Genomic DNA, 27,986 nt, shown 5'->3' with positions numbered 1-27,986 from the left:
GCTTACTGCTACATCACCATTGGATAAAGAACAGCATCTAACAGTATCTCTAGCTACTCCACCAGATGTGTTACCATCAAAACCGCCCATATCAACAACTTCGGCAATAGCATTTTTCTTTGGAATCTTTTTTGATTGTCCATCAGACTGGCTTCTCCCAACTACTACCTCAGGTTTCCTTTGAGAGGGGGCATTTTTTTTTGACCAAAGTTCTTCATCTGCCTCAGTTATCCTTACAAAGAAATTTGAATTTCTAAAACTTTCAAGTAATCTCTCTGTTTGGTGTGTATGGCACCCGAAACGGACTGGAAACTCGGTCAAAGAAATATCAATCTCAGGACTCAATATACTTGCATCTGAATTAGTCTGGCGATCACTTTCTACCAGTTGGCACAAAGCTTCTCCAGTTATGCTATTAGCTCCTTCATTCACATTTTCAATAGGATGTGATTTATTTGGGTTGGATTTGGCATTGCTCAACAATGGAGCAACAACTGTAGGTGGAGTAGTGATTTTTGATTCCTCTGTTGAATTAGATGCTGATAGACAAACCAGGATGCAAATTTGTTCACCTGAAAGAAAGTAGATAAGATTGCACAAAAGCAGTAAAAAAGAACAATCTAGAATAGGAAGCTATAAGAAAGAACTACCAGGAAAAATGAATGAACGATCCCAGGACCTCAGCTGTGATATGTCATTTGCATAAGCCCAGTTATCTGGAAGTTCCTCTGCAAGCATACAAGGAGAAAAGGTAACCATTTGAATAATCAAATTTGAATAATGGCACAAGCTCTGCACACAAGGCCAGTACAAGATTTCTTTTTTGATTTCGATATTTTGTGCCTTAGAAGTATGAATCTTATAGTTTCCAACTTGTATAGTTAAAATTTGATAAAAACCTTAAGCTGAATTATGTCAAATTTGATGGGTAAGAATATAAATAGTGCAAAGCCAAAACAGGAAGTGGATAGTGCAAGTTAAAAGAATATTAATTTATGGTATAAAATATTGATCAATATCAGTCAGCATGGCCAATATATTGCTCTCATTGTTGACCAATGAGAAATGTCAAATCTCATCCCAATAGAGTTTCAATGGCAACGACCAAGAAAGGGTTTGTTTTGAGTGATATTAGAAATGTCAAAATAGAACAACCGGGTTGGGCATGACTGGTCCGATGGGCACATTTTCTTAGCATGTCAGGTTGCACATGTCACAAGCCATGCTAGGCACAACTCGAGACTTCAAGTTGACCACTTGGCTCAGGCCAGACATAGTTTAGTGGTACCTAAGCTGGCCTAAAATTTTTTATATTTTTTATATATTTATATTTTCTTTAATTTTTAGTTTTTTCTTTATTTTCTTTTATTTTAAAATATTCAAGCTGGGCCCGACACATGGGTCCATGTCGAGCATATAACACGACCCAGTATAGGGAGACATTTAGTCTTTGCTGGTCAATCGAATTTTTCTTCCCATGACATCCATTTATTTCATTTACCCGTCACCACCATAAGGAGATAAAACACTATAAAATGTGAGACAAGGAATGGCGTTGGAGTGACTCCTATTTAACCAAACAAAGCATCAATAGTGAAAAAAGGAGTGGTATCGAAGTTGGGAAAGCTTAGATGTATCTATATTTTGTGCATATGTCAATTCTAATTGCAATTGTGTTAACCTAAGTTCAACTTCAATGGATAATCCACATATATTTGTATACATGTGAAGTAACGAATCCTAATAAACAATGTCTTAAGCATATTTAACCTAGGCCTTGAAAAATTATAATGTAAAAAAAAAAAAGGGCAGCCCGGTGCACGAAGCTCCCGCCATGCGAAGTCCCGGGGAAGAATCCATTATATGCAACCGTACCCTGCTTTTTGCAAGAGGTTGTTTCCAGGATTCGAACCCGTGACCTTTTGGTCACATGGCAACAACTTTACCGTTGCACCAAGACTCCCCTTCTAAAAAATTATAATGTTGATCCACAAAAATGATACATGTTTACAAGAACATATGCTCCTATTCAATGCTAGTAGAGGTGAGCAAAATCTCAATTAAACTGAAATAAATAGCTGATTTAATTCAAAATTTTGATTCAGTTAATACAAAATTTTAATTTTTTTTTAAAAAAAATCTCGATTATTTTGATTTATTCTGATTAAACGAAACTACCAGCAATAATTATAATCAATGGACAATGGACTATTGGTCTAGGTTTGTTAGTTGTGGCAGCTCGAAGAAACATGTAGTCGACTAGCATCTACAAATCAAACATAGTAAATTCAAGAATCGACTGGTGGAGTTGGCTATCCACATAGCAATTGACTTGTGATGCAGCATCAGTCGATTGCTCGATAACCAACCAAATGAACCGATTTTATATTAGTTCGGTTTGTTTGGTTTTAGTGGCATACTTTGGTTTGTCCAAAAAAAAAGTTCGATTCAGTCAGTTTGATTTTAATTGAATACTTAGCCCTAAAATGCTAGATAATTATTTGGGTAAGGTATAATCAGTTGAGAAAAGTTTGAAACTAACTACTTTTGACTCATATTTGGAACTAAACAACTTAAGTAGACACAGATTACACACTAAAAAAATGATCTCAGCACACTTCAAAATGTACTGAAGCATGACAATTGTTGGTCGGCATGGCACCAAAACTGTATCATTTAGGTCAAAGGCTAAAACTTAGGCACATAATGATACTTCAAATATTGCTTGTTTCAGTCTTTTGGTTTAGAAATGATTCTAATGCTACATAACATCCTAGAAAATGGGCACCTAAATGAAACCATTTACAAAAATAAGAATACACAAACTGAAACAAAAAATGTGTTCTCCAATCCTGTATGTAAATGTTTCAATCTGTTAGCCACAGCCAGATAGCATAGTATAGTGATGTAAATTGGTGAAAATCACAGAGTTAGATTAAAACTAATTGATCCAGCAAAAAAAAATGAAGTTTTAAAATATCACCATCTTTTATAAAATGGCAACCTATTTATGCCAGCATAACACTGTAAATTTCAGATCCACATTCAGAAGTTGATGCTAAATCACACCACTAAAGTTGTTTGAAGTGTTTATGTTAAAAGAGAACATACTGTTCGGGATTGTTATCCATCCATCATTTTTGGACACATCAGTATGGTATCCTTGGTTTCTGTGAGTTGCATCTGGTGCCACGCTACCTGCATCTCCAACTTTGTCACTGCCTGTTGCTGCATCATTCCCAGTAGAACCATTAGGTACTTGGTCTTTTGAAATAAGGCCCTCTGAAGTGGAAGTTAGTTGTTGTACAAGTGGCAAAGAATTGTCATTATCAGACTCTGCAACCCTGGACACCTCAGGAACTACAGGAAGTGTAGTTCGGATAAGAAAATTCATAGTGATATCCAATGTTCCTGCTAAGTAAAATAGTAAGTAGATATAGCATGATTCTCCTCCTTGTTCCACATGGAGCAAGATTCTAGAAGATTTAACACTTGCAAGAAGCTTTGGTACAGATAAGCAAATTGATAAAATGTGCAGTGTTCCTATAGATAGCATGGAAATAACACATGAAATGTTCAAAAACAAAATGGAGCATTGAAGTACTCGAGCATTGATATAAACATACAAGCAACATTAGCTAAAGCAATATAAAATACAAAATAGAAATGCTATGAACGCCAAAGAAAAATAAAACATGTGAAACTACCATTGAGGTCTCTACAAGGCAGCATCTGCAATTAAACTACCACTCTTTTTTTCGCTAATAGTAAATCTTCTTTTGATTACCTTTCTTTCCACATGTTATTATTGACAATGACAAATATACATATATTCTTCTTGAATATGCTTACATTATATTGGGTGGTTTCCTTTATTTCATGATCTATTAGTCAGCAACTAGTTACCTGTACATGTATTTTTCAACCATAAGATACAATGAAAACACGAAATCTTTAATGCCCAACATTAACTTAATCCATAATTTTATCAATAATATCCTCCTTAAATAACAAATAAATCATTAAAGCACATCAAACTCCATATAGATTCATATACTTTCTTAGAGGAACCTAGCTAAAGGGAAAAAATATTATTTCAGGATGAAGCAATATAATCAAAGATGAGAGAAAAAGGAAAGAAACAAGAAATCACGATAACAAACAACAGCTAAAAGAGCAAACAATCTTTCATGAAGACTAAACAATGAAATAAATTGATTACAAGGATTATTAACTTTTCAGACAACCCTTAAGATAGACATCGTGTTCCCAAAATATCCATTAAGGTGAAAACACCAGTCTTAACTCCAATTTTTCTAGTTAGGATCATATGCAAGTGTGAGTGCTCTTCAAACAAAGAGGCTATTGATGTCTAAGAAGAGGCATTGACTATCTAGTGTTGGTGCAATCAGTTTTGATTAGGTATACATAAGAAAAAAAAATTTGGTTCGATGGGTCATTGATAGTGGGTGTTCAAGACACATGACGGATGATATTGGCAAATTATCATCTTTTAGATATAAAAATAAAGGTAGTGTTTCATTTGCCAATGATAATAAACTTAATGTTGTAGGAGTATAACTTAGTATAAGTTAATTATGTGACATCGTATATAAAATCAAATGTTTAGCAGAAATTTATTTAATTAAGTATGCAAATTTTGATAAGATATTGTTAGTATGCAAGAGGTGCAATAATGAATATATGATAGGTCTACTTTGGATAACAAGCTTTAACATTAAATGTTTTGTTACCAAAGATCATAAACATTAACTATGGCATAGGAGAGTAGCTTATTCTAGCATGAGACTAATCACAAAATTAGCTATAGAAAAATTAGTTAAAGAGTTACCTAGAATAACATATGACAAAGGCAAGTTGTGTGATGCTTGTCAAAAGGGTAAACAAATCAAAGTTAGCCATAAACCTAAAAATATAGTTAGTACTAAAAGATCTTTAGAGTTAATATACCATGATAAACAGATAGTCATGAAATTTTGTCTTTAAACAAAAGCAAGTATTTTATTGTTATTGTTGATGACTATAGAGTAGTTCACTTGAGTAAATTTTCTGAAACATAAAAGTGATACCTTTGAAATATTTATAAATTATTGTAAAGAATAGAAAATCAAAGGGAACCCAAAATCAATGGGTCCAAAGTGATCATGGTGAAGAATTTAAGAGACATGACTTTGACAAACTCCTTAAAGATAAAGGTTGTACACATGAATTCTCTTCATCTACAACACCACAACAAAATGGTGTTATAGAAAGAAGGAATAGACTTTACAAGAAGCCATATGAACCATGCTTAATGAATACTCTTTACCAAATATTTTTTGGCGGAAGCATTTAATATTGCTTATCATGTTCACAATAAAACATATTTACACAAAATATTAAATAAAACCCCCCCATAAACTTTACTATGGTAGAACACCAAATATAAGTATTTTAAAGTATTTAGGTGTCATGTTTATATTTTTTATACAAAAGACTACTTAGGAAAGTTCTCACCTAAAGCTGATGAGAGAATTCTTGTATAATATTATTCATCTAGTATAGTTTATAGAATATATAAATAAGACATTAGGAATAGAAGAAACGCCTAATGAAGTATTTGATGAGAATAATGATGACCTCCTATCTATAAATGAAAATATTAAAAAGAAACAAATGAATAAAATATAATTAAAAGTGAAGAAAAATTTGTAGAAAATAGAACAAATGAAGAGACTATAGAAGATACACAAAAACAACTTTTAACACTTTAAAATAAATCTCAATCACCCTATAGAACAAGAAGTAGCAAGGTCCTACTTTAAAAACTTAATCAATAACTTTGAACTTACCTCACAAAGAATCCCCAAGTACCCATGAACATATTTTGAATAACTTAAATGAAAAAAACATAAAATAAGGAATAAAATAATAATAATGCATTGCTTAAGACAGACCACATGTAAAGCATAGATTGATACATAAGTCATTTTACCAAAGATTTTGGTCTATTTGAAACTTTGTACCAAAGTGCAAAAATATTGAAACTTTATACAAAACCCTATTTTTCGTGGATACATAGTGCTAAAACAAATGTATGTACAAAATTTCACAAAAGTCTAAAATTTATATAATTTTTTAGAATTTTCTTAAACTCAACTAAAAAACCATATAAACCATCAGCCGTCAATTGACTAGAAATGAGCATTCATTTGACTCCTGACCAAAAACCTTAAAACCATATATATCCCTATTTATCCCATACTAGATTAATTTTTTTATGTATGGTAAAGAGAGAAAATGGAGGAGAATAGTTAAAAAGAGAGAATGAATTTAGAGGGAGAATAGTCAAGATTGGACAAAATTGACATATTAAAAGGGCGATCAAATACCACAACTTAAGGGAGAGTTATATTGCATCCCCTCTCATGTTCATTACTATGTCGTATTGATTATCATGTTCATTACTATCTATCATGTTCATAACCATATTCATATTTTTCTCTGCTCTCTTAATCCCACTTGGTTATCAAACATCAAAAGGTGGAGATTGTTAGTGCAATCGATTTTGATGTTAGGCAAAGGGTTAAGTCAAAATATGTATTTAATAATCTTGTAACAAGTATACACAGGAGCATCTCACACAACAAGAGGAATTCCCAACAGAACAAGGATGATTGGATGTATGGCAAGAGGAAGTCATGAAAAATTAAGGGTGATCGAATGTCTAGCAAGAGACCATCTTGCCAAATCAAAGTGATTAAATGTCTGGCAACACAAAGCCTTAGTAGGTCAAAATTAACCAAAGGTTTAGTAAAGTGAGGATACAAAAGTAATGAAGAAGCGTATTCTCGAAGAACATAGTGAATTTCATTTGTGCAATGATGAGTGCGTGTGCATGTGTAGAATTGGGTAATCAACGACTAGATTAGGCTCGAAAGAAAGCCTTAGAAGTGGCTTAATCAATGCTCTAATCAACTAAATTATGATTACCAGTCAACTATATTCAACTCAACAGATGACCTAGACCTTCAGTTCACCAATGTATTAATCAATTGATCAATCTACTGACAGTGTGTCAGTCGACTGATTGAACAAGTCGACTTAGCTAAGAGACTGAAAGAGTGTTATTTCCAGCGTCATTGTTGACTGAAATTGCAATTAATTGTTTATAACAACATTGGGTTTTTTTGTTATAAATAGTCATTACTATTGAAGGTATTCGACTTATGGATTCTTGAGTCGATTAATAGATAGTTAATTGATTATAACAGAACAGTTAGTTCATTATAATAGCCTTTTTTGGAAGTTACTATTGAAGGTAGTTAATTGATGGCTACAAGGATCGACTAAAATGATGGGTAAAGTCATTGAGTGTAGAGTTGTCAGACAGGTCGGCCCGTGGCGGGGCAGGTCAACCCATGGCGGGGAGGTCGGCCCGTGGCGAGGCACGGCCCATGGCAAGGCGGGTCATTTGGAGGGGCGAGGTGGGCCGACCCGTCATCTTGGTGGGTCAGAAAATCCCCAACCCAACCCAATCTAAGGCGGATTGCGGGTTAGGCGGGCCAACCCACAGGCCCATCAAAAATTAAAAAAAAAAAAATAAAACAAATTTCATATCATCAACGTTTTGCTTCGAAAAGGTTTCATGAATCAAATATATCCAAAAACAAGTATTCATGTTTGATGAAAAGTACTATCTTTATTTCAAAATTATAATAAAGAAAAATAATAAATTGACATAAAATTTGGCTTACATGTGTTTCTCAACCGACGGGTCAACCCAAGCCCGTCACAGGCCTGCCCACGCGGATCACGGGCCGGCCCGCGCGGGTCACGGGCCGGCTTGCGCGGGTCACGGGCCGGCCCACGCAGGCCACGGGCCGACCCACGCAAGTAGGCCAGCGTGGGTCGTAGGCCTAGGCCAGTCGGCCGACAGTGAGCTTGGGTTAATAAAATTTCAACCCAACTCGCTTAAATTGGGGACGGCCCAACCCGACGAGCCCAATCCAAATTGACGGCTCTAGTTGAGTGTCAACAACCAATGGACTATTGGTGAGGAGCAATCGAGTAATACAAGACAAACAAGATAATTTCTAGAACACACTTGGAAGCTTAGGAGACGCCTATAAATATAGGGCATGTTGGCTATGAAAAGCATTCAATCTATAGCAAAGATATTGTGCTAGACTATTTACTCTCAAGATCTTCTCTCCACTTGTGATTTTTCTTTTATACTTTTGTAACCAAGGCATTGTAAGAGGTTTCTCTACCTCTGGAGGATTTTCGAGAAGGAGAAAATTAATGGAATTCATGGAGTAACTTGCGGTTGATCATAGGCAGTGGAGCAAAAGCCCAAGGGTTGTCTAACCACATAAATCATTGAATTAGCATTGTGTCCCTCTCTTTTTCTAGGTGGCTTTCTGTTATTGTGTGTTGATTTTTTATTTTCTTGTTGTGGAATAACATTTATTACTGCCCTCTAAGTTTAGTTTAATGGTAAAAGAAAAGTTTTATTAGTAAGGCCGATCATACTTCATGGATCAAAATGTTAAGTCATGAAATAACGTATAGAAGAAATTAGAGTAGCAAAGATGAATAGTTGGAGTTATTGGAAAAAAGAACAAAAACATTACTATTGAAGAGCAATTAAGTATAAATTCATAGATAATAAAATGATGTCCCCACTAGTTAGCACAGTTGGTACTTACATGAGTGTTTACTCCAATAAATTTTGGAATCACTTCCTGGTGGATGCAAAATGCCCCATGCAAAGGGTCACTGTATTAGGACAAAAAATATCTCCCATAATTTATCTGCCTGTATCTTGTCGTGGGGCCGGCAATACTGGGCCGCTAGGGGATAGATTATAAAATGATAGAAAACAAATTAAGGTGGTACAAATTGATAAATTGAACTGATTAGAGTTGAAGCTGTGATAGACAGAATGAGAAATTTCACACAGCGGATCCCAAATGATTGGGATTAATACAGCTTAATCATCATGATAATTGTGTCCGGCTAGATTGTTAAATGAACCCATTAGAGAACCATAGCAAAATTAAGAGATCAAACAGACCGGTCAGTTGATCAAAATCAGGATTTAGGATCAGAAAATTTTAGCTTGTAAAACCATCTGGGTCTGAAAACATCAAAGTCCATCCATTCTCGAATCTCATTACACTAAGAGCGAGAAGAAGATACTCCTAAAGCACCGTATTGGAAGTGAATTCCAACAGCAGGTTCAGCATTCTGTCGATTTCTGCATCAGATCCTGTAGCCCGGTCGCCTTAGGAACCAACAGGAAGTTTCTGTTTCCCTTCCGCCTGTTCCTGGGGCATCGGACCACAGAGACGATACCGGGGCGAATTTCAATTCGCAAAGGAAGGGATAGGGATACAGAGAACCGAAGCACACGCAGCGAAAAGAATTTTCTTTTTTGTTGTTGTTCGGTACCTGGATGCAGTGGTCTGTTCGCCGCTCACCGCCGTTCGCCGTGGAAGCGAGTGCACCGTTTCGTTCGCCAATGCCGCAAGCTGAGCGAGAAATGGAGAAGAGAGAGATCACTCGACACGATGGGGAGAGAGAGAGAGAGAGAGAGAGTAGTGATCGGGCGATCGTGCAGCCTGTATTTTGGGAGGGAATGTTTTACGTAAAAACACATAATTCCAATTAGTCCTAAAAATAATAAGAATAAAATATTTGGGGGAAAACACATAATTCCAATTATTTTTTTTATCGGATATCTTCAATTTTATTTTTATTTTAAAAATACTCCAATATTATTGTAGTGGACTAATTGATCAACTATGACTTATCAAATTATTTATTACACATGCATGACTGATATATTAAAATATTTTTTTTTATTTTATCAAGTTTGCTTAATCGTTCAAATATAATCAAATTGGCTTTATTTAAACTGCAGTATGTAAAAATTTTATTCATAACCATTATAATATTGTTGATCAAATTATTATAATATATAATTTTATATATAATAATTTTAATTAAATTGTACAATTTTAATCAAAATTACTATAATTTTGATTTGATTAAATAAATATTATATATTATAATAGTTTTAAATAAATATATTACATATTATAATAATTTTGAATAAAATTATTACAATTATAATATAATAAAAATAATTTTAAAATTAAAATAGAATGGATGTTGTTTTAATATTTTAAAAATATTATGCTTTTGAATAATAATAATAATAATAATAACAATAATAATGGTGTTTTTTAAATTTTTGCTTCTAATGTTTTTCTTATCAATATAAGGATTTTTTTTTTATAGAGGTGGATTATGAAAGTTCATGATTGGGATGGAGTTGAATTGTTCTCCAGATAGAACTATGAGAATTTGATGAAAGATAAGAATAAAACGGAACAAACTTTGAGGGCTTAGCAGATCCAAACGGTTGGAAGACTTGATGAGTTGGATTCAAAGGCTAAAACCATTCATGGCATCGAAGCCTTAATGATATATGAATATTGTGAGAAATTACGAGGGATTACAATCTTGAGTTGTTTTTTTTAGATAAAGTCTACCGAATGAGGTGTAATTTTTTATATATATAATTTAGGTGTTTGAACTTCGTCCAATTAATATTAGAGATAGACAATTTTTCTTTTGATTCATCTACCAAATAAATCAATCTGGAATACAATCTATACGTACTCGGAAATAAACTTCTAAAACATTCATCCATATTAGAATTTAAATTATAATTATTTTATTTGTTCTCTGAAATATTTTGCAACTACACCATACTCATATGGTAAACATTTTTAATTTGATCTCGAGTTAAGTTGAAATCTTTGAAAAAATTCAATCTACTCGGAGATAGAAAGGTTTATTTCATCTCTAGACAACTAAAGGAAGACTTAGTCGATTGAAGATATTGAGTTGATTAGGTAGTTTTGAAACAAGATGCTCTTTACTGGGCTCGAATCCATTAGAGTGAACTTCACACTAACAAATGATTTGTTGGAGGATAAGATTGTTTATCTTATTCGTTAGAGTCAACTAAGATGATTTTCCAATAGAGTAGTAGACAGGCTTTTAGTTGACTGGAAAGTTAGACATTGAAGGATAAGATTACTATCTGAGACGATGAAACCAATTGGAATTTGATATAGTTGACTGGAGGCAAAGTGTTTCAATCATTAGAACACTAGCCGTTTGTAGATATATATAGACAGTCCGGTGCACGAAGTTCCCATTATACAGGGTCCCGGTAAAGGATCCATCGTACACTCTGCTTTTTTGCAAGAAGTTGTTTCCAGAATTCGAACTATATATATACACCCCTAACCTTAACCTATCATACACATACCATAAATGCATGATTTTACGATAATGATTTACTGAGATTATATGAACTACTAGAAGAACAAGCTCGTCAAGCCTAAAGACAAATGCCAAAATTGAGATGACAATTGGCAATCCATCATTGTTCCTTCAAGCATTCCTTAAAGAACATATTTGATTCAAAATTGCATGCAAACAAAAAGGCATTTTAGAGAGATTACTTTAGGATAAACACAGCCATATCATATTTATGGAATAGAAAGCAGAATGAGTAATAGAGTTACTTAAGGATAAACACAGTCATTTTCTATCATCTAGATTTCGTGTATAATTAATTATATATAGCCTTAATTATCCACAAAAATCTGTTACGTAAAACATTGTACTACTACAAAAGTTTTATATTACCTGGCTGCACTGAAAGGTTGATGATTGGCAGGAAGGGCAGCAGCCATGAGCACTAGACTGATACAATATGTCAATTACACCTCTTCATCAGAACTTTCTTGTCTCAAAGCATGGAACCTTGGGAACACTGGAGGTAGGTTTGAGTGGATTGGCACAGAATGCTGCCTTGTTGAGTTGATGAGGCCGTGGTCATTGATCCTTCCAACCTCTTTGCATACTTGATCGAGAATGACAAGGAAATCTCTAACTACCATGAAAATTCTAAAAGGATGAGCTTCTTCTTTGGCTGAGTCTCCATGGAAGTACTCAGTCAATTCCCTGACAAGGGACAGCGCCATGCTCTCTTGATCTTGCAGCTTTATGATCTCATTCTCAGTCTTGTTTAGGAAGTCAGTCATGGCATCGTTGAACCTACGGTGTTGTCCAGATTGGGCTGATGCTTCGTTCAATCTTAGGACGTCAGTGATCTTTCCAATTCCGCCAGCAAGTTTTGCGACATAACCACTGAGCACATCAGAGTCCATGGCAGCTGCTTTCTTCACATTGCTGAGCTCGCCTCCCAAGCCAGCAACAACTTGGAGGCCAAGCTTGGCACATTCATGGTCAGATTGAAGAGTCTGGATTTTGGCAGTGAGGCTTTTGGTGCCACAAAGGCGAGAGCATTCGGCTCTCATGATTTCTTGCACAACAAAGTGTAGGAGTGTAGTCTTTCCATCAGTGCCTTTGATATCCACTAATTTGAGCAGTGTGTCAAGCTTGAAGGCATGTGCATCACCACGATTTGTACCAACATTCATGCGGTTCCCAGTTTTTAGGACAGCCTCTAGAAGCTTGAGAAACAGTCTGCTGCTCCTCAGCTCTTCACAAGCAGCCTGGAATTTAGTCAACAAGTGAGTGTAAGGTCTAGTTAGCAAATCCAAGGAAATAATCAACACCTTCAATCGAATTACCTAATCCCAACATTTAGGTTGAAACTTCTGAGAACCAAAAACCAAAACAAGATAAACTGATAGTGCAGGTAACAACATATCACTAGTTTCATTCATCAAAATAATTAAGAGAAAGGATAAACTACATATGGGACATAGCCTCCAAGCATAAGGGAAAATCAAACACATCAACAATTGAATCATCATCATCAAATTGTTCTTATCTGAACTATTCAGGTCAGCTACATCAATCAAATTCCTCCGTTGGGCTCGGTACAATGCTATAATTAGCGATATCCAAATTAAACAAATCATTGTTTACATTGACCAATATTGTTTTCAGTCTCGCTTAAAACCTTACACTTTCCACTCTATTGATTCAATTCTTCTATAAAATCAATCACTTGCCTTTCAACATCATCTAAATCTCAACAGTTGAATGAAGCTTGAAATACAATCTAAATTGTAGCACAAGGAATTGTCCCTTCCAAGAAAGGCTAATACAAATATTTGTTAAGTAGAGAAGCCTTTCCTATTCATCTCAACAAATTACAAAGAATTTAATACATTTCAATATTTCTTGGTTAAATTTCTTGAGATTACACTAGAATCAGTTAGGTACTAAAAATGTAGTTTTGAAAATCTGAAGTTCTCCTAAACAGGATTTTATTTCTATTCAATGTTTATGAACAAGTTGTTGAGCACACATTACCTGCATTGCCACACTATGTTTCGCCCAAAATATGCGGAGTCAACTGCACAAATTTTATCCCTTTCAAGGCTATATCATTAGTAATATTCAAATTAATTAATCAATTTAACTAATATTTTTTCTCCAGCTACCCCATATAGTTTCCATTATAATGAATTTCACTCTTCCAACTATGGAATTCACTGGTCAACTTTGAATATATCCATCCTGTCTCAATGATTTTATTATTTTTTTAAAATGTACAACTAATTTCTCTGGAATTATATATAAAGGGATCAAACCCAATAATATAAGAAGATCCATATAGTTGATTCCACTTAGTGGGATAAAAGTTTGGCTGTTGTTGTATTTATACATATATATATTATCCTTTTTCACAGCTCCCACACATTTATTTTAATATTCTGTCATAAATTGCTTCCTAATGACCCAACATTCCAATCAAAGTATTGCAGCTTGCATCATAGTCCTATAAACTTTTCCATTTAACCTGTTGAGCATACAACAATCACATAAAATTACACAAGCTACTTCCTATTTTTAACTACCTATTCTTTATCCTATTGATGTTACTTTCATCAATATATCTTTGTAAAATAATGGATCTATGAGATAAAACAAATCTTACTTGTAGGAATTTCAACTCTATCCATTTAGTCATTTGTCTATTACTTTTTATTATTGAAACTACATTTCTTACATTTGGTTTTACTATTTACCCAAAAAAACATTAGTTTCTTAATTTCTTCTCCATAAGTTAAACTTAAAATTTAATCTAGGGAAAAAGTTATAACGGTGCACCTTATTTTTATGTTCATCAAGGAGGTGCCCCTCCTATAAAAATTATGAAAGGGATGCCCAATTTATTCCCAGCTACCATTTCTACTACCCTAGGATAGATTTCAATTCATTGAAAAAAAATCTAAAACTGTCCATTTCCTCTCCTTTGATGATTGTATTCTCCAATATCAGTGGTCTCCTTTGCTTCCGGTATCCACCTCATGGTCATCTTTATCATTGCATTAACACTCTTCCCTCCTCATCAAGCTCTTCCTTGCTGCTAATTGAAGCCCTCTCAGTCCTCTTCGCCTTTTGAAATGATCACACTATAAAAAATGAATAGTTTCATGAAATGATGAAACTACTAATTTTTATATTAATGGACAAATCGCTCATTCCTTAATAAAAAAAATATCTACACACACAAAAAAAAAAGAAAACAAGTGTATCCAAAAAAAAACAAGTGTATCCATTAGATCACAGAAATGGAAAAGGTAAAAAAAAAATGGTTTCATATAGAGTCGTCATTATGTGGGTCTAGGAAGGAATTGATCAAAGAATAGTCTTTTCGAACCTCTGGAGGTAATTCTTTGAGATCAAGTATAGAAAGAATTAAATAAATTGAAGAAGTATCAGAAAGATCTGATTGTACGTCGATTAGATCAAAGTTTGTATTGCCCACAACTTCAGCTTCATGACTAAATAAGTTTTTTCTTTTAGGACAAGCAGAGGAAAGGTGTCCATGTTCATGGCAAGCAAAACAAGTAATAGTGTTAGTATAAGTTTTCTTTGATTTAAATCTCCTAACATATTTTTCTTTATTGAGATATGGTTTCCGTTCTTTGCTTTTTCTAAGATAATAAGTCTTTTTGGGTGTAAACTTGGGTTTTGGCACAGGTAATACCTGTCGTCGTTTACTATGTCTGATCTGGTTTTGTTAACTTTCATATTGTTGAGGGGTATAAATTTGACTATAAAAACCATAGTGCTGATTTTTAAGTTGCTTTTGAATTTGGATGTAAGTGCATTAGGTTTTAAGCGTTGTATGTGTTGAATTCGTATTCCTATGTTGTCATACAATGGTGGTACTTGTAAATCTGTTCAAGTTTTATGTATTTCTTTTCCTAACTCCTCTGGTAGTTTATTAAAAAATCTTTCTCCTAAAGTTGAATTACAATAATTTCCTGAGATTGCTGTAAGAGCTAAAAAGTCATTACAGAAAGGTTTAATGTAATTCCAATTAAATAATTGGAGTTGTTCTAAGTCTCGCATGACTTCTTTTTGCTTAATGTCTAGACCAGTATTAGTGTCCCTGGCCGTAAACAATTTATGTATGGCATAGTAGAAATTTAGTATATTATTGTCTTGTGACGCAATCCTAGTGACTTCCTCGGGAAAATAAAGTTCAAAATCTTCCCAGGCTGCTCTGGCTACGTCTCCTAAGTAATTTTCACCAACTCTGATCATAGCCTCTCCAGTTTCTATGTCCATTTCATATTTAGCCTGATAGTCTCGTTTACTGAAACTATCCATTGTTCTAAGTACGTATCATATAACTGGGATCACATTCCGTGATATTAAGTAAAACTACATCTTTACCAAAGAAAGTCATTTCTGGTGGTCTTTGTTTTCCTATGGTTCTAACTAGGGGATTATTATTAGTATATAGTAATATTCTAGTCCTAGGTGGATGTTCTTGACCATAGTCCATAGTTTTCATTGTACTCTCTAGTAGCCTTACTTCATATGGCTTAGAAGTGGCTAATGATTCATAAGATTTACATTATTGGGTAAGTTCTTGGTGAGTTGTAAATGTTTATAAGCCAACAGTCGAAGAGTTTGCATACTATCTATGGTTTGAAGCATTAAGTTAAGTTGAGTAGCCGACTGTTCTTCTATTTCTATTTCAGGTGTTAGAGTCGTTGGTTGATATCTAGAGAATCTCACAGAAAGTTGATTATTTGTATCTTTATATATGAGTGACGAAGTTGGTTGTAATGTAGTGTCTGCATTTTGTAGATTAATATTCCATTCCATTCCAGCTAAAAGTTCAGAATTATATTCTCTAGTTTTAGAAAATGTATTCCTTTTGTTGTTAAAGCTTTTATCATATCTGTGACAAATACTTTAAAGTGGTTGTGCATATGATTTATGGCTTTACCCAAAAACACTATATTAAGTTGCAGATTATCTCCTTGGAATTACCCATATCCTTTAGCTTAAATATGGATTTGGATGTGTTTGACAAAGTCTCTAATCGTCATATTAAAATTAGACATAAGTAATGCCTAAGTTAGCATTCATATCTACTTTAATTAGTCCTATAATAGTTTTTTCCGTATCAGAGAACCGAGTATCATGTAAGACAAGTAATACTTTTCCTCCTAATTTGGCTCGTGTAAGTCCTCGTAGGCTAAAAACAATTAATCCCAAATGGATATAATTGTGTTTTCACATATAGAGTGCTTTAGCAGCCTCTTCAGTCATTAAACCGAGTTTAACAACTCCTCCGTCAGGAAGATGAAAAGCTTCTTGTCTGTGATGTCTATAGATAGAAGTAGAAAAATGAAGAATTTAATTTCTTGGGATTTAAAGTATTTAAAGTATTTAATTATTCGCTAGAAAAGATTGTTAAATCTTTATCCACATCTATAATTTCTTCTAAACGATGAGGTCCTAATGCCCGTTGGCTCTCTCCCGTGCCGTCCTTCTCGCTAGCTACGTCTTTTGCTCGACATCCTGTGTTCCTAAGTTCCTGCACACTTAGACACAGAATTAAACACAACAGGACCTAACCTAACTTGTTTGATCACATCAAAACAACCTTGGAGTACCAACAACTACAAGCCAAAAAAAAAATTTAAAAATGAACGCTTTTTCGTGCTTAATACTATAACCCAACTCCTAAACTCTAAATGACATAACTGTAAGCCAAAAAAAAAAATAAAAACAAACGCTACATCTAAGGTTCGCAGTGTAAGTCCGTAACGCCAGTCCGTAGAAAATTGTCCATATATATAGATGGCAACAGTGACATTTCAATTAACTCATATCTACTTATCTTCGCTCAATACAAGTGCTCAGAGGCTCATTGTGCTCATCTAGAAGCTCTCAAAATGCAACGTTATATCTCTTTGGTATATCTATTTTATGCTTGCCTTCTTGTTTTTGTATTTGATCATTTGAGCTTATATTTATCTATCATTTCTTGTATCAAATACTTAATTATAACAAGGTTTCTCCACCTCTGAAGTTTACTTCAAAAAGGAGAAAGACAGTGGTATTTTCGAGGGCGATCCACCTAAAGGATCACTAGGATCATGGAGTAGGAAACCTTGGGTTCTGAACCACATTAAATCACTTGTGTCATCTAGTTTATATTTCTATTTACTTTATTTCCACTGCTTGTTTACTTTGATTTAATTAATATATTTTCAAAAAATGTTATTCACCTCCTCCTCTAGTGCACCCCATTAATCTATAAAGGGATGTCTCTTATCACTATCATCACTAGCAACCTTCTTTGACCCAAGTCATCTATCATCATTTTCTACCTTGTTCATCGTCTTCTCTTATTATCATTTTCTTCCTTGTTCATGGTACCCAACCACTCTCCTATATGAAATAACAATTCATCTTTGGATTCACACATGAAGGCAACCTTGGACATTGAATGCGATATAGAGATATCACGCTTTGTGTGAGAATCAATCCAAACTCTCTATATGCATAACTTTATCTTCTAGTTGCGACACTTGCTTACTCAAACAACAAATTAAACTTATACAATTTATACACTGCCTATGTTCCAACATAAAGGGAGATTTAAAAGTGTTAGATTAATAAAATTATAACCATAGTGAGTTAAGTTGCATACTAATATTTAGGTTTAGGGTTTCTAAGTTGAGGTTTATCCATTTACAACATATGTAAAAAATTAATTAAATTCTTTAACCAAAAGAACATCCCTAAAATCATCTTTTCCCCCTCCCCCAATACCCAAAACCAAAAATATATAGATTCACATCTTTCTTCTCATTATAAAAATAATAATTCTTTCAATTTCCTTCATTGCTTGTGTTGCCACAAGTAGAGCAGTCAATTTGGGTTGGGCCCGTCGGGTTGGCCCACCCCGCCAAACAATTTAAGCGTGGGCCGACTCGCCTAGGCCCGCGACCCGCGCGGGTCGACCTGCTCGGGCTTGGGTTGGCCCGCGGGTTGAAAAACACATGTAAGTTAAGTTTTAGGCCAATTTATTATCTTTCTTTGTTATAATTTTGAAATAAAAATAGTACTTTTCATCCAACATAAGTACTCATTTGTGTTCATTTATATTTAAAATACATGTTTATGTATACATTTAATTGTAGAAAACTTTTTTGAAATAAAATGTTGAAGATATGAAATATTTTTTAATTTTTTTTAAATTTTTTGATGGGCCCGCGGGTTGGCCCGCCAAACCCGCAACCCGCCAAACCCGCGGGTTGGGTTGGAAATTTCCCAACCCGCCAAGTTGGCGGGTTGGCCCTCCCCGCCCCACCAAATGGTTAGCCCGCCACGGGCCGACCCGCCCCGCCACGGGTTGACCCGTCTGACAGCTCTAGCCACAAGCTGCCTCATTTTGTGGATTGTTCTCCTAGATCACTACTATGTTGGTGCAGGGAGTACCAGATAATCAAAACTAGATTTGGCAAAGATAATTGGTGACCGGTGGAAACTAGGTCGGTCACTCCCAAGATTAGTCGGCGTAAGCTGAATACATAGTGCCAGCTTAAAAAAAATGTTAAGCTTAATTGTGATCTAACAAGTGTAATCAAGTGTGTAAGTAGCTCAACCATGAAAGTCCTAGTTGGTCAAGTTGATCGGATACTAGATAAGAAAAGCCTTAGTAGGTAAGTTAGACTGGATCTAGGCAAGGAAGCCTTAGCAGATTAGGGACACCAATCCGCTAAGTCTAGATGGTTCAATGGACTGAACATCTAGCAAGAAGGACTTGATGGGTTAGTGAGGACCGGAGGTCAAGTTAGGAGTCAAGGGATCAAATGCTGAGCAAATGAAACCCAAACGGGTCTAAAGGACCAAGGGTTTGACCAACCGTAAGTTGAGGTAAGCTCCTAGAGTGCAGTGGTTCTTCCGAAAGAAAGAACAAGTAAGGACGAGTCCTCCTTATGGGGTTAGCCTTAGGAGGTGATCCGACTAAGGATTCCACTCGGAATCCGAAGTCGAGATCGGACAGTTAGTCAACTGTCAAACTTAATTATACTTGTTTATTATATTTTTGTGTTAACCCTATTTTGCAGGATCGGTAGACTGATTGGCCTCATCAATAGATCGAAAAGGATCAATAGACCGAAAGGCTAGTTCGGTCAATCAAATAATGATGTGTCAGTTGAGTGCTGATGTGGCCTCCTTTATGGACTGGATAGCTCGAAATGGCTGACGTGACATAGGATAAGGATGATCTAGCTAACATGACACATGATAAGAATGATTTAGATGACAAGGCGAGAAGATAGACTTTGACCAGATGACGTGGCAGAGTGATGTGCGTAGATTTTATACATTTGTTTGGCATGTTTGGACGCACATTCTTATATTTTATATATGCTTTGTCTATGCACTTTCATGCTTCTTGCTTAACTTTTAGCATAATTACTCTTCTTTGTTCGGAGATCTGCTCTTGTGCATTTTCTGTTTTCAGGAGTCGAATTTGGAGAAGAATTGATGCTCGTAATCAATTCTGCAATCAAAACGAAGGAAGTTGACACTAGCCATGAGGGCCACACGACCATGCCAAGGGAAATAGCCCTGGTCGTGTGGTGATGACAGGGTCGTGTAGCATCAACAGCAAAGGGGAATACCCTGGTCGTGTGGTGATGACAGGGTCGTGCAACATCAACAGCAAAGAGGAATGCCCTGGTCGTGTGGAGATGACACGGTCGTGTGTGGTTACACGGTCGTGTAGCCTTTCCAAAGCCAAAGAATGACATGGCCGTGTGTGCCACACGGTCGTGTGACACTTCCAGAGACGAAGACTGACTAGGCCGTGTGGATCTGCACGGCCGTGCAAGCCAGCCAGGGATTAAGCTTGGCACGACCGTGCGAGGGTCACACGGTCGTGTGACCTTGGCCGAGAAGAGGAATGCTAAGGTCGTGTGAATCTCACACGGTTGTGTCCTGGGTCGTGTGGCGCCCAAATTCCCTCTTCTATATATAGGGCTTCTTCCTCTTTGAATGGGGGAAGCTCTCCTTTTTGGGGAGATCAATTCTTGGGCGCGGTTTCCAGCATTCAAGAAGAGTTTTCCGTCCAAGACTCGACTCCAAGAGCGGTGGATTGGTTCCGAAGATCACTCGTCGTATTGAGATAAGCATTCCTATTCTATCTTCTTGATTGAGATCAGAATGTTAACGATCTTCTTGTCTTCGGTTCTTTTCTTATATTCTATGGAGTAGATCTTTTTGTTCTAGGATGGAGAGAGTATTTGTGATGTAAATTGATATAAGATTCAAGGATTTGTCATCTTCTTGATTCAATAATGTTGTTATGTTTTATATCAATCAATCTTGTATGGATTGTTGTGTTTTGTACCTAATTACCATTCTTGATTGATTGCTTGTATTTCTTGTGGAATCTTGTAGAGGAATTCTCTAAATTGTATGACCGAGGGGCGTCGTGACAGGGTTGCCCTGCTAACGGACATTTAGGGGATCACCTTGAGGGGTGAAATAAGAACCTACAAAGAAGTAGGATGGATTGACGTCCTGAATTTTATATCTTAATGTGAATTAATTAGTGATGCGTTTTTATGTTGTATGACCGAGGGGCATCGTGACAGGGTTGCCCCGCTAATAGACTTCATAGGAATCATAACTCTTTGATTGCTTAAGGTTTAGAAGAGAGTCCTTGACCAGTGTTTTCTGTAGGAGATACCCGGTGACTTCTTACGAATACATTGCAATTGAGGATAGGGAATTAGTAGGTTGCATTACATTAGTGAATATCACAAAGAAACCAAAACTCCTGGAACCTTCACAAAACTGAGTTTCTGCATTTAACCTTTACTTCTAATTCTTAGTCATTTCTTAGATCATATAATCTCTTGTTCGATTGTTTAGCTAATTCGCTTTTGAGACATCCTTAGTGATTATAACCAGCCCCTGTGGATTCGATATTCTTTTATTACTGACGAAGTAACCGTACACTTGTGGTGCGTAACACAGAGGGCGAGGTCAACGATAAGGACCACGATGCTGACATGGCAAAAGTTTATCCTCGAAGAACATGGCAGAAGGAGGTTGGATCAATTTTTGGGGTGATCGGTATACTGATAAGGCTTATCGATAGACCAATCCAAGTCTATAAAAGAAGTCGCGTTTAGAGGCTTCGAGAATTAGTGGTTCACGCCTCTCTACTTCCATTATATGCTAAAGCTTTGACACTACGATGTCGTGCTACTTTGACAACGAACCCATCTAAAGCAACCATTTTGTCAGTATATTTTTCTAGTATCGTTGTTTGTACTTAAACTTGAAAAGGAACAGTAAATGTGTTACCATTTCTCGACTTTTGTAAAGAGTCTCTTTCTCGTTGTGAGAAAGAGACTAATAGTGGATTGTCAATCAAAAGCGATCAAGGATCACGGACCTTGAACTAACAGCCACAAGCTGTGAACCAAATAAAAATAATGATGTTCGTATTGTGTTTTGTATTTATCTATTTTTGTTGCTATTTTTGAAAAAAAAAACCAAAAAAGAAGTTCTAAAAAAAGGAGTTGGTGACGCGCGTTATTTACCACCCCCTCTCTAATGCTTTTATGATCCTACATACTATTCCCTCTACTTTAAATGTGTCTCTTCCCCCTCCACCTCCCACACAAAGACCACTTCTCTCTTTCCATGTAAATAGTTCTCATGTATCATCACCTTTTGAAGTGCAACCATCAACTCAGCATTTTTCAGCATTATATCTCCTTCCTATCCACTTCTTAATCCCCTTTCCAACATCATATTCGCATCTCTCAACTTCATGATGAAATCTTAACCTTCTACCTCTACTCTTATAGAGATCAAGACCAAGAAGATTCATAGTATCTGTACTACGATAGTAGAAGATTGAATCTCCAAAGAAGTTAAAACACAACTTTGCTAGGGTTTGGCTAACAACTGGTTTGAGCAATACAAGCATAAACTAGTCAGTTGAACAATTATAAGTGAACTTGTTCATAGATCCTCACAACACATGATGGTCATTGAAAAGATTGGTCCACTAGATAAAAAATTTAGCTGCAAGTAGACAATGCCACTGCAGCACATAACCCCGAAAAAGGAGCAATTAGAGAAGAAAGTTAAGGCAATCAAAAACAACAAACTTACAGCTATCTATTTTAGCAACTTGATCCACAAATATGCAGCATATTGAGCAGTAATTTTAAATTATAAGGAAAAATAACTTCTTCAGACAGTCCAAGATTTACCTCGAGAGTTTCAAAAGATTTCTTGAGAAAATTGACCTCTGAATCAAAGTTGGCAATATAAAGCATGGCCTCAACCCTCTTAAATGCAAATGGAATTTCAAGCACTGCTCTGAGAAACTTTTCTGCTGAACCAAGCTTAATAACTGAGTCCTCTTTGAATTCTTTCAGTTTATGTTCTTCTTCTTTGTTAGGAGCCATCTTTAACAAGGTCTCCAGCAGTTCAGTTCCCAAACTATCTGCATTCCCTGTACAGCAATGACCAACTTGTAACTGATCTTAAAAGATAGAAAGGGAATTTCACATATATATGTTCTTCAAGATAGACAGGAACATTTTCCTGTCAAAAGCATCTTAAATGGGTTAGGATGGGTTTGAGTTTTTTTTATCTCAAAGTGAATTGAGCAAGAATTTTAAGATAGAGTGCATAATCAGGAACAACTTAGTGTTTGACAACCAGACTGATATGTATGATATATCCAACGTAAATAACATATAATATGATAAATATGGAAACCAGACTGATATGTAAGATAATTCAATGTATATAGCATAGAATAAGATATAAATGATAATATTATTTATTTATCATCTAATTTCTTGTTAATTACAAGTCAATAATTAATACATGACATTTAGTTTGTAATATTATGTAATATTTTTAACCTTAAATGTTTACAATAATAATATCTACACATGGTTATTTCCAATATTTTGCACAAATTTATAATAATTTAGTATTTTTTGGGAAGCAGTTTTCAACATGTACCTCCTTATTTCAATGCATTGACAAAATGCCTTGGAAAGGTGTTGCATTAGGAATTGTACTTAGCATCAATTGAATCTCCGAATTCTTTGTGGCTTGAAATATTATAGAAATGCACAAGAATGATAGTCTACACACCTTTATATGAGCGGTTGTGAGTGACATCCGACTTAGGCGATCTGGCGCAGCCAAAATCTATTTTTTTTTTAAATCGCTCTCTTATCTGCATGCAACAACTCTCTTCTTTCTTCTTTGATTTAGAAACCAACACCAAGGTAGTGTTGGCACCACCAAACCAACACCAAGCACCATCCACCTTAATGCTAGTTTATAGAAACCTACAAACCGGTACCAAAGTGGTGCTGGCACCACCAAACCAGCACCATCCACCTTGGTGCTAGTTTAGAAAGTCTAGTTTAGAAACTAGCACCAAAGTTGTACTGATTTTTACAAACCAACAAACCAGCACCAAGTGGTGCTGGTTAACGAACCAAGTGTTGGTTTTTAAAGACCAGCTCCAACGTGATGGTGTTGGTCTTAAGACCAACATGTTGGAGCTGTCTTGGTGCTGGTTGTAGAAACCAGCACCCACCTTATTGTTGGTTTTTACAAACCATCACCATCTTTGTGCTAGTTTGTACAAACCATCACCACCTTCGTGCTGGTTTCTATAAACCAATACCACCTTGCATGCAATCAAAGGAGAGAGAAGAAAGTTATTATATATAGATGAAAGAGGAATTCAAAATTTTGGATTTTGGCTACGTCAGTGCCCACATCAAATGTCAGCCTTAGTCACTCGCATAAGGATGTACAGGATATCAAAATTGTAGAAATGCATTAGGTATGCCTCTATTAGGTTGATTAATCCATGAATATTTGTAGTTGTTGTTGCTAATCACGTATGACGGCTATTATTCTTATCAGTTGGTGTAATTTCTTCCTTTTCCTTTATCTCAACTCCTTGGCTTCAGTTAGTGTCCAAGAAAAAAAGTTTAATAAAGTTTGATTTTGAAGGTAAAAAGCAAGGGCAAAAGTCAACATGGCACCCCTTATTATCATTTTCATCAAAAGTACGCTCCTTTTTTAAAAAACAAATATCAAAATAACACCCCAGCATATTTCTCACCCAAAAAAACTCTTATTCCAGCATTGTTTTAGTAAATAGGCTCAATATTTTCTTTTTAGTTTAACTTGATCAAAATTACTATTAAAATACTCTTTATCAACTTGCTCAAAATTATTCAAACTTAATTAAAATTACTTTAACTTATCAAATCACTTCAAAACAAGTGTAGTAGCTGACAGCTATGTCAAATAAGGGTATATTCTAGATGAGAAATATATTGGAGAATTATTTTCATTTTTTTATAAAAAAAAACTTCCTTTAGATTTTTACCCAAAAATAAACAAATAAGAAATTTTTCATAATCTTGTAAAAAAAGGAAAGCGTTTGGAGGTTCCAGATATTTAAACAGAAATTGACCAGACCTTCTAATAGGGCTTCACAGACTTCCTCTTTAGTCACATTCAAAGCCCTAAGAAGAATAGCAATGTTCTGAGACTTCTTAGGATCGAGGACATTGTTCTCTTGAGTCAGCGGGAAAAGGACGCGCCCCTTGTTCATCTCCTCCGTCGCCGAGCTGGTCACATTGCGGATGAATAGCGTCTCGATCATCTCCTCATTCACTCTACGAATCCAAACAATGATCCCAACAAATGAGTAAATTTACAAAAAAAAATATTAAGAGAGAGATAGATTGAGAGAAATCGGTTTCAGAATCATACTGGAATGAGCTCGACCGCAGCTGATCCCACACCATTGTTCGATCCGAGCTTGCTCGGACCTTGTCCCAGAGCAAGGGCTTCAGCTTTGGTCGAGGAATCTCCTCATCCTTCGCATTCTTCGATGATTCTTCGAACGCTGAGGGATTCCTGACCTTCTTATCCGGTACAAGATCTGGTCGCTGTAAATCCTTCAGTTTCCTGACAGGACCATCCCGAAAACAATAAGGTCGAGATGGCTGCGGAGGTGGAGGAGGTGGAGGCGGCGGTGGCGGTGTCGGAATTTGTCGTTGCGGCGGTGCAGATGGGACGTTAGTAGCGAAATGGCTGTGAGTGAAGTCGTTATCATATAACGATTCCACTGGATTTGGGTAAGAGAAATCAAATGTCTTTATTTTCCCATCAAATTCCTTTTTCTTGTCTGTAAATGGAGAAGGTAGCGAAGCGCGCTTTCGCTTCGGAGGTGAAGGGGTCATTGGCCGGAGAGGAGGCGGAGAAGGCAGTGGCGGGTATAGAAATCCAACGCCTCCTGAAGCCAAGTTCCTCTCAGTCATGGTCTTGAGCGATCTGCCGCTAGAATTCGAAGGGCTCAACCCGAACGGCGGAGACGGAATCGTCGGCGGTGACGGTGAAAGCAATGTCGCCGAAATCGAGGACACAGTGCTGATTGCCGATCCGCATTTATCTACGGTGGCCGGAGGTGACGTATTCCCGAGGCTCGAAGGCACCTTCGGCGAGTAGAACTCCTCCGCCGGCGAGCTGCCACCGTCAGCATTCCCGTACCCCTGCGGGATCTGTCGTGACAGAGGCGGAAGCGGGCGAAGCTCCGGCGACCCAGTCTTGGAAAGCGGAGCCGACGGGCCCACCTGCAGGCCGGCGTCGGCGGAAGAGGAGTGGGGGTGGTTTTGGTGGCCGCGAGAGTCGACGAGGGTGCCGAGATACAAGAACTCAGAGGAAGCAGGAGGGGGCTTTGGGTGGGCGATGTCGGGCTGAAACAGGCGAAGCGAGTCGGAGCGGCCGTCAAAGCCTCGCGCTGGGCGGATTCGGCGGAGAAAAAACGCGGCGGCGAGGGCAAGCACAAGGAGGGGGAGGAGAAGCGCGGGGAGGAGGAGGAGGTGGGTGGCCGGGCCCCGGCGGGGCGGGGCGGAGTGGGAGGCCGGGAAGATGAGCGAAGAAAGGTTAGCGGGGAAGATGGGGAGTGCGGGCGGAGGAGGGGCGAGGTAGGCCGGGAAGAAGCCCTGCTGCGGTTGCGACGCCGAAGACGAAGACGACGAAGAAGCCGAAGAGGAAGCGGAAGGGTATTTGGGGAAGGGCGAGGAGGAAGAAGGAGGCGGCGCGGGGAAGAATGGGACGTGGAGAGCTCTGCGGTTGTGGAATGGCGACGGCATTGTGTGGATCAATGCATTGCATGAAGAAAGGAAAAGAAAGAGGAGTGTGAGATTTTGTACCGTTGTGAGAGGAAGGAGACGAAGATGGTGATGATGTCGTGCGACAGAAAAGGCAGAGGAAAAAGACGAGAGTGGCCCATGTGAACGGGAGGCGGAGGACGACTAAGTTCTAAGGGGGACTGCTGTTGTTTGCCTGGGTAAATGGTAAACGCACGTCGCAGGCTCGGAGAACTCGCATAAGCTTCCAAATCTCCGACCGAATCTCTATCGTCGTTTTTAGACTTTCTCAATGGTTAAAATACTCTTTCAATTTTAAATTGTTAAGGAATTAACTCACTGCGATCTCTCGCTGCCGGGATCCTCTAGATATACATTTTTGAATAAAAATTAAAATGACACTCTGTGTTTTATAATTGTGAAAATGATGCTCTAATTTTTAAAAATAACTTCTAATCTTATTTTTGTTATCTTAAAAATAATCTTATAGTTTAACCAAAGCCGTCACATAGCTTTCTAACACTAGTACAAAATGTAGAAGCTTGGGTAAAAATTACTATAAGTAATTGAAATAAGGATATTTTTAATATAAAAGATGGGATGGATAATATTTTAATTATTTTAACATCAGAGTTCCCGTTTAACAAAAATACTAATATGAGATGCCTTTTGATTTTTACCTAATATATATATATATATATATATGTATATATATATATATATATATATATATATATATATATATATATATATATATATATATATATATATATATATATATATATTTAAAATTTTACAATATAATAGAAGTCCTACGCAGGTGTTAAAAAAACAGGTGTTAAAAAAAACAAAAGCTAAAGTTTATGTCATCCCCTTGCCTATTGACAGATATACGTATGGTTATGTTTGATAGGATGTAATTCATCTTGTAATATAATCAAGATTATATTATAAAATTAATTATTTTATTTGACATCGTTTTAAAATTGTAATATAATATAATCTAAATTATAAAAAATAATGAAGTTTTATAATTTGAATTACTAAGTAATCATCATGTAATTCGATTACATTATGAAGTTACCGTTTAACAAAAATTTAAATATCAAATATACCCCTAATTTATTTTCGACATCAACCAATCATCGACGGTCCCTTACGTTGCTGCCAACGCTGACCACCTCCGGGCACCGCCGTCGCCAATGACCGCCAACCATCGCCTCCGTTAGAGGTACGACAGTAACCTCCGGTAGAGATCGTAGTATATTTTTATCATTTTATAATAATACAAATTACATTCCTTATAAAAAATATTCGACATGAAACAAAAGAATATAATTATCCTTATAATCAAATATTACATATATTACATTACCAATATAGTAATGTAATCAAGATTACATTACATTACAAAATTTATTACAT

At 36.3% G+C, this 27,986-nt stretch overlaps 2 protein-coding genes across 3 annotated transcripts in view; both read right to left on the bottom strand.

Annotated features, from left to right (window-relative positions):
• Positions 1-3,403, bottom strand: part of LOC122018835 — a 30,353-nt gene extending 26,950 nt beyond the window's left edge. For both annotated transcript variants that reach the window (XM_042576268.1, XM_042576267.1), the window contains exons 1-3: positions 3,112-3,403; positions 651-728; positions 7-572 (exon numbers count right to left, since the gene is read on the bottom strand). In XM_042576268.1, coding sequence (XP_042432202.1) covers positions 7-572; positions 651-728; positions 3,112-3,394 — 927 coding nt within the window. In that variant the 5' untranslated portion in view covers positions 3,395-3,403. The remainder of the gene's footprint in view (positions 1-6; positions 573-650; positions 729-3,111) is intronic.
• Positions 3,404-11,546: 8,143 nt separating this feature from the next.
• On the bottom strand, positions 11,547-26,770 carry LOC122021187 (formin-like protein 1). Its single transcript, XM_042579264.1, has 4 exons — positions 25,180-26,770; positions 24,883-25,082; positions 22,629-22,873; positions 11,547-12,605 (listed from the first exon to the last, which is right to left on the bottom strand). The coding sequence occupies exons 1-4, from the start codon at positions 26,562-26,564 to the stop codon at positions 11,808-11,810; spliced, it is 2,628 nt and encodes an 875-aa protein (XP_042435198.1). The 5' UTR covers positions 26,565-26,770; the 3' UTR covers positions 11,547-11,807.
• Positions 26,771-27,986: the final 1,216 nt, after the last annotated feature.

Source organism: Zingiber officinale, chromosome 9A (genome assembly GCF_018446385.1).
Source record: "Zingiber officinale cultivar Zhangliang chromosome 9A, Zo_v1.1, whole genome shotgun sequence".
NCBI lineage: Eukaryota > Viridiplantae > Streptophyta > Magnoliopsida > Zingiberales > Zingiberaceae > Zingiber > Zingiber officinale.
This window is presented reverse-complemented; position numbering and strand designations above follow the sequence as displayed.

Excerpts from the sequence above, each read along its gene's own strand:
- LOC122021187 (XM_042579264.1), bottom strand. The coding sequence starts at position 26,564 with ATGCCGTCGCCATTCCACAACCGCAGAGCTCTCCACGTCCCATTCTTC. Across the intron at positions 22,874-24,882 it reads CTGTGAAGCCCTATTAGAAG|GGAATGCAGATAGTTTGGGA; the intron begins GTCTGGTCAATT and ends ATTGCTGTACAG. Across the intron at positions 12,606-22,628 it reads AATCTTTTGAAACTCTCGAG|GCTGCTTGTGAAGAGCTGAG; the intron begins GTAAATCTTGGA and ends ACTAAATTCCAG.